The 7,500-nt window shown below is 36.5% G+C and overlaps 1 protein-coding gene across 1 annotated transcript in view; it reads left to right on the top strand.

The window, feature by feature from the left end:
• Positions 1 to 4,501, top strand: part of LOC147472439 (uncharacterized) — a 32,448-nt gene extending 27,947 nt beyond the window's left edge. Inside the window, exons 2-3 of the mRNA XM_086543429.1 lie at positions 959 to 4,142; positions 4,430 to 4,501. Of these exons, the coding sequence (XP_086399555.1) occupies positions 959 to 4,142; positions 4,430 to 4,501 (3,256 nt within the window). The remainder of the gene's footprint in view (positions 1 to 958; positions 4,143 to 4,429) is intronic.
• The last annotated feature ends 2,999 nt before the right edge of the window (positions 4,502 to 7,500 follow it).

Raw genomic sequence — 7,500 nt, 5'->3', positions numbered from 1 at the left:
GGATATTAATCCAAAATGACACTCCTCTTTTACGATAAAAATATTATTAATGATACTGATAAGGATATATTTGATATTAAGGATCGAAATGTCTATAATGATAATCATGGTGATAATGTTTTAAACATATCAATTATGATCATAGCAAAAATGTAAATGGCGCCAGCGAAGACAATATTGACAACAATTTTTTGTGATAATAGATGTAAAAAATGAAAATGATAATAACAATCTTAAATAGTAATAATAATAATGATAACAATAATGATAATGATAATAATAATAATGATAACAATGATAATGATAATAAATATGATAATAACAATGATAATAATTATGATAATAATGATAAAAATGATAATAAAAGTAATAATAACAATAAGGGTGATAATGAAAATGATGATGACGATTATGATAATGTTGATTGTTGTCATCATCATTGTAATCATTAACATTTTAATCATCATTACTGTTATCTTTATTATCATCATCATTATCGTTATAATTATCATCATTAACATTGTTATTACTATTATTATCATCATTATTATAATGATCATTCCTACTATCTTTACTTTTATCATAGGTGTGATTATTAGTTATATAATCATTATCATAACCATTATAATTATCATCATCATTATTATCAACATTATAATTTTCAATCACTATCATTATCGTTATCGTTATCTTTATTTCATAATCATTACCCATCATCTGTATTGCAATTCAATATGATAATAATGATAATAATGATAATAATAATAATGATTATAATAATAATAATAATAATAATAATAATGATAACAATAATAATAATAAATAATAATAAAAATCAAAAGGAAAAAAGAAAGAGATGGACACGAGAAGAACACAAGGAAGTACTGTATTGCTTTTATTATGCGCTAGAAAAACCGCAAACCAATAATTCTGAAGACACTTTTCTAACATGGTGTAGACGTAATAGTGATAGCGATAAACTAGATTTTATGGATGCAAACAAACTAGCAAATGTGAGGAGATATATTATGCGTACTAAGAAAATAACAGATATGGAAATTGAACTAATTAAAATACAGGTTAAAGCCGACACTAGAGAACCTGAAGCAGAGGAACCTGATGACAATGATATTGAAAATGCTGAGGATGAAGCGCCCGATGAGAATGAAAACAACGTACAAGAGGTGGATGACGAGGTGGAAAACGATAGGCAAATTAGGAATGATGTAGCTGAAGATGATTTCGATCAGGAAGAGATAAGCTCTATCAAGACAGACATACTTGAAGAATTGTCTATTGTAATGCACACTGATATAGCTGAGAGAGAACCCTTCCTGAAAATCAGACAAATTCATAAATTTAAAAAATTATTCAACCTTGGCAATGTAGCTTTAAGGCAACTCTGTACTGAAAGAGACCCAGATTTAACAGAACTCAACCAACTAATTTACGCAACATCGAAAGTATTACAAGAAAAATCTGGAATCAAAAATAAACGAAAACGAAATAAAGGGAAACGACGAGGCCCTTCTAAGCCTAAATGGCAGAAACAAATTGATAAGGAAATTGAGAACTTTAGAAGAGAGATCTCAATACTAGAAGAACTCCAAAAGAATGGAAAACCAAAATCTAGAAAATCCAAACAAGTAATAAGAAAATACCAAATTGAAAATAAGGAACAAATACCTGTCATTAAAGAAGAACTTAAGCAAAAACTCCAAGTGAAAGCCCAAAGACTACGACGATTTACAAAACGCAACGATTTTTACCGCCAAAACAAAATTTTTGAGACGGATGCCAAAAAGTTTTACCAAGAAATTGGTAAAACGACCATCGAAGTAAAAGAAATACCAACTGAAGATCAAGTCAAAGACTTTTGGAACAACATTTGGGGTAATAATACAGGACATAATGAAAACGCTAAATGGATTGAAGAACTAGAAAAGGAAGCAGTAGATATCCCTGAACAACAATGGAGTGATATTACTACTGAAGAGATAACGAAAGCACTAAAGAAAGCCCATAAATGGAAATCTCCAGGACTAGACCAGGTTCCTAATTTCTGGCTGGACACACTACAATCTGTTCACTCTAAACTAGCATCAAGTCTTAACAAATTGATTAACGAACCCCACCTCACACCAACTTGGTTCTGCCAAGGTACCACATACTTACTTGCTAAGACAGTTGAGACTGGGGACCCAAAAAACTATAGGCCAATCACGTGTTTATCCACATCGTACAAACTCTTAACCTCTGTCCTTTCAGAAAGAACCTATGCACACCTAGAGGAACACGACATTTTCCCAATCGAACAAAAAGGATGCAAAAAGGGCTCGTATGGTTGCAAAGATCAATTACTGATAAACAAAATGTTGCTCGAAAATGCCAAATCTAAACATCGTAACTTGAGTACAGCCTGGATTGACTATAAAAAGGCCTTCGATAGTGTACCCCACTCTTGGATATTACGTTGCTCAGAACTTTTTAAATTATCACCTACCCTTATAAATTTCCTCAGATCATCTATGGGAATGTGGGAGACTAATCTCTTCTTACCCCACTCTACTGGTATCTTGCCCTCCCCTTGCATGAAAATAAAATGTGGTATCTTCCAGGGCGACTCTTTGTCACCTCTGTTATTTTGCATGGCACTTAGGCCTCTCTCCAGACTCCTTAACCAAACTGGATATGGATACAAAATCTTCGAACGCAGAATAAGTCATCTATTTTACATGGACGATCTGAAACTATATGCTTCTAATGACAACGAACTTGAGGGGTTACTGAAAACCGTAAAAGCATTTAGTGATGACATAGGAATGGAGTTTGGGTTAAGCAAATGTGCAAAGGCCACATTCAAAAAAGGGAAGTTAGAGCAAACGAAGAATATTGTGCTAGATGACGACTCTGTCATTAAAGAGCTTGACCAAGAAGGTACATATAAATACTTAGGAGTCAATGAGGGCGATGGGATACAACACGCTAAAATGAAGGAGAAAATTAGGAAAGAATGTTTACGCAGAATCAGATCTATCGTGAAAACTGAGTTGAATTCAAAAAACAGAATCACCGCTATAAACACCTTAGCATTACCAGTAGTAACTTACAGTTTTAATATAATAAATTGGAACTTGAGTGAACTCAAAAGACTAGATAGTAAAATTAGAAAACTGTTTACTTGTAACAAAATGCTCCATCCGAAATCTGATGTTGACCGAATGTACCTTCCACGTAGCAAAGGAGGAAGAGGTATGATACAGCTGGAACTTTCCTACAAAACGTCAACGATTGGCCTCTACAATTACTTGGACAATAGTGAAGACTGGATGCTCCAGTTAGTAAACAGGCATGAAAACTCAAAAACATTACACTCCGTTACTAAGGAATCTGACAAATTTTCTCGGGAACTTGACCTTGAAATAGAAATCAACAACCTATTATCACCAACTGAGATTGCTCGCAAAACAAAGAAGAAAGCGAAACATGAAGGCTTAAAACAACTTGAATCTCGCTGGCAAGAAAAACCTCTCCATGGACAGTTTGCTGCTCGAGCCAATAATGCTGATGTAGACACACAGGCAACCCATCAGTGGCTACGTAGCTCCGGACTGAAAGCGGAAACCGAGGGCTTCATTCTTGCAGCACAGGATCAAAGTTTGTTTACACGAAACTATCAAGCCAATGTCTTACATAACGGGGCTGACCCAAAGTGTAGATTCTGCAATGAAAGAATAGAAACAATCGACCACCTTGTTTCTGGCTGCTCCATCCTAACACCAGGGGAGTATAAAAACAGACATGACAGGGTTGGTCAATACCTCCATTGGAAAATATGTAGCCGCTTTTCCATCAAGACCCAAAGTGACTGGTATAAACACCATCCAGAACCTGTAACAGAGGGAAAAGATGTTACTATTCTTTGGGACTTTCCGATTCAAACAGACCGCACAATACAAGCAAACCGTCCTGATATTGTAATTAAGGATAGAAAGAACAATCAATGCTTTCTCATTGATATGAGTGTGCCCTCTGACCGGAATGTAGCTGCGAAAACATTTGAAAAGCTCTCGAAATATAAAGACCTAGAGATAGAAGTAGAAAAGATGTGGCACCTAAAGACTCGTACGATCCCAGTAGTGGTAGGTGCTTTAGGCCTGATAAAGAAAGGAGCCAAAGACTTTGTTAATAAAATTCCAGGAAATCCCTCTTTACAAGAGATACAGAAAATTGTACTTAATAGTACTGCACATGTTCTAAGACGAGCTCTCACCATATAAACTTTTTTTCGTACTCAATGGAATTTTTATTTTTATATACCTACATTTTTATAAAACAAATATCTATTTTTATACTCATACAATAATTTTATATTTTTATACTTATTTTATACACTTTTTATTATATTCATATTAATCTCACTCCGCAGAACTCGCAATATAAACCTTTCAATTTCACTCACCCTAGGTCGCTGGGAGCGACCCGGTGTTTGATCTTATAAAAAGCTAATCAAAAGAATATACTCGTATAATAATAATAATAATAATAATAATAATCACAATAATAATAATAATAATAATAATGATGATGATGATGATGATGATGATGATGATGATGATGATGATGATGATGATGATAATAACATTAATAATGATTATAATAATGATATTTAGTAGATCACCACCAATACATTTTTATTACCACTTGCTGACAGCAGTAAGAGGTAGCGAATTTAAACTGTTTTATATCAAGCAATCGCGAATTAATCTGCTCTCTGATCTGAGTGATAGATCGTTTATTAAATATTTTCTCTGTTCGAGGCTGTAAAGCACAGGTCGACAATCTGCATCCAGAGGGGAGATCATTCAGCATGATATGCAGAGGTCATGTTGAATATTCATTCTTGCATGATTTTAATTGTTGCTATGAAGGTGAAATCAATGACGAGCAATGTGTATAAGGAAAAGAGACTCTATGTATTGGCTAAATTGGATTCATTTCAGTGCATATCTCTCTCTCTCTCTCTGTCTCTCTCTCTCTCTCTCTCTCTCTCTCTCTCTGTCTCTCTCTCTCTCTCTCTGTCTCTCTCCCTCTCTCTCTCTCTCTCTCTCTCTCTCTCTCTCTCTCTCTCTCTCTCTCTCTCTCTCTCTCTCTCTCTCTCTCTCTCTCTCTCTCTCTCTCCTTCTCTCTCTCCCACTCATTTTGTTTCTTTCTTTCTTTTTAATCTATATGTTGCAATTAGTTCCACGGATCAAGTGGTTCGTTCTTGCTGCCGCAGTGGATGTCTTAGAGGCTGAAGATGAGGCACATGCATCTCCTGGATCTTGAACATTGTTGCAAGGCCTGTCACATCTCCTGTGTTGCAGACTGTCCAGGCTTGGGTTGACTTCCGTGCCATCAAAAAGCCGCCTTGTTCTGTCCTGGACTTTATCCAGGAGGTGGAGATGGTTACTAGCAGCTCCTCCCCAAGCAAGAGAGGAGTACTCCTTACAGGATCTGATTTATTGCAGGTCATTAATCTGTCTAGTTTTTCCATTATATGTATATAGTGTTCCATGTCATTGTGTATCAAGAAGTTTGAATAAAATTATCTCCAGAATGTCGGGTATTTAACTGTCGATTATCTGGAGTTGAAGGTTGTCCCTATAACAAAGGGATACTCCACCTGCCTACGTGCTGCGATCATTTCTCGTCCAGTTAGAACTAGGAACCTTTGCATAGTTGGGGGCAACTTTGTTGTCTAAAAAATTTTCTACAGCAAAAACAATATCAGCATCATATTTTTATCACAGACTGATGGGTGAGTTCTCTAACCTTAGTATGGAAGCCTCTTATATTTGCTGATATTCTTTTGGTTATACTACGTTGCATGTCTTTGTTGTTGGGCGACATTTTGGAAGTATGTTTGCGGATGCACTGTCGTACAATGGTGGGAGTGTAACTGAGTGTTGCTGTAGTTTTGGTGGGGACAATATACACCAACGTGTTTTTGAGGAAAAACTCGCTGTTGCCAGGTATTAAAGTGTATATGAGCCGATTGTACTGCAGACAAAGTTTCCTGAGCACTGAGCCGAACAGCGTTAATCAAATTTTGATTGTTTGTCAGCGATTTAACTCGCTACAACGTTCTGAGCTGTGGTATCTTTTATTGCAATAATCGCAAAATTGTTGTTTTTGGCACTGATCCTTGGGATGTCCATGGGCACTTGTCTTCGTTCCTGGAATGTTGATTAGGTTGATGTTTTTGTCGTGTCGTTCCCGGATTTGTGTTACGTCTCTGTTCCTGTGGTGTTTTGTAGGGATGAGTCTGCTTCGCTTTGAGTTGACTGTGTGTTTGTTTTCGTGACGTCTGATCTCCTTTATTTTGTTGTTGTGTGCGTCTATATGCGTCACTTTTAGAATTCACACTCTTTCATTTCCTTTGCCCACCATATACATTGTTCCTCATTCTCTCCAATATGTTTTTTTTTCCCCTCTCCTGGTCAATTTTGTTCGCGCGAGCCATACCAGGCAACTGACTTGTGTTGGACTCCGTCTGTGTTGGACTGGGTTGAGATGAGGGTGTCAGTGATGAAGAAAGATTCTGGCAAATCTTTCATTATATTTTGAAAGCGAGATAACTGTACTTTCTTAGATGTTAATTCCGGTTGCAGTTGCCTGACTAGAGTTTGGAGCTGTTCTCTGGATAAAGGTTCTAGGTCATCAGCTTCCTCTTGGGTTAAAGAGTCCGCTGCATCTACATCAGAACTTGCAGCTCTTTGTTCATAGAATGTAACTGGATCAGTTATTCCAGTTAGAACCCTAAGGTCCCAGTCTTCTCGCAGTTGTAGCTGGTGTCTTCTCTGAGACATCTTACGTAACAAGAATTAGGGCAATTTCCAATGAGGCATTTCCTGTCAGACTCGGGCAGTGACTTCTTGCCTCAGACTGGACACCAGTTGCCCGGCCTGAATCCAGGTAGTCCACTTTGCCTTTCGATCTTGTGTTGGTGATAACTATTGTTGGTTGTCATCCTCTTTATCAGAAAAGTCTTTTAACACAACTTTACAAAGCGAAATAACATATACAAAGTATAACTAGAAGTTTACTATTGGTGTAATAAGCAAAATTACAGGAAAATTCACAAAATATTGTAGGCATACAATGCATCGATTATACAATAATTATTAATTATACAGTTTGTATCTATCTATCTATCTCTATCTCTATCTATCTATCTATCTCTCTATCTCTCTATCTCTCTATCTCTCTATCTCTCTCTCTCTCTCTCTCTCTCTCTCTCTCTCTCTCTCTCTCTCTCTCTCTCTCTCTCTCTCTCTCTCTCTCTCTCTCTCTCTCTCTCTCTCTCTTTCTCTCTGCCTTTCTCTTGATCTATGTCTTATTCTCTCTCTCTCTCTCTTTCTCTCTCTCTCTCTCTCTCTCTCTCTCTCTCTCTCTCTCTCTCTCTCTCTCTCTCTCTCTCTTTCTCTCTGTCTTTCTCTTGATCTATGTCTAATTCTC

The sequence above is a fragment of the Penaeus japonicus genome, unplaced genomic scaffold (assembly GCF_977035675.1).
Source record: "Penaeus japonicus unplaced genomic scaffold, GWHDUDI00000001_assembly GWHDUDI00000001, whole genome shotgun sequence".
NCBI classification, from domain to species: domain Eukaryota; kingdom Metazoa; phylum Arthropoda; class Malacostraca; order Decapoda; family Penaeidae; genus Penaeus; species Penaeus japonicus.
This window is presented reverse-complemented; position numbering and strand designations above follow the sequence as displayed.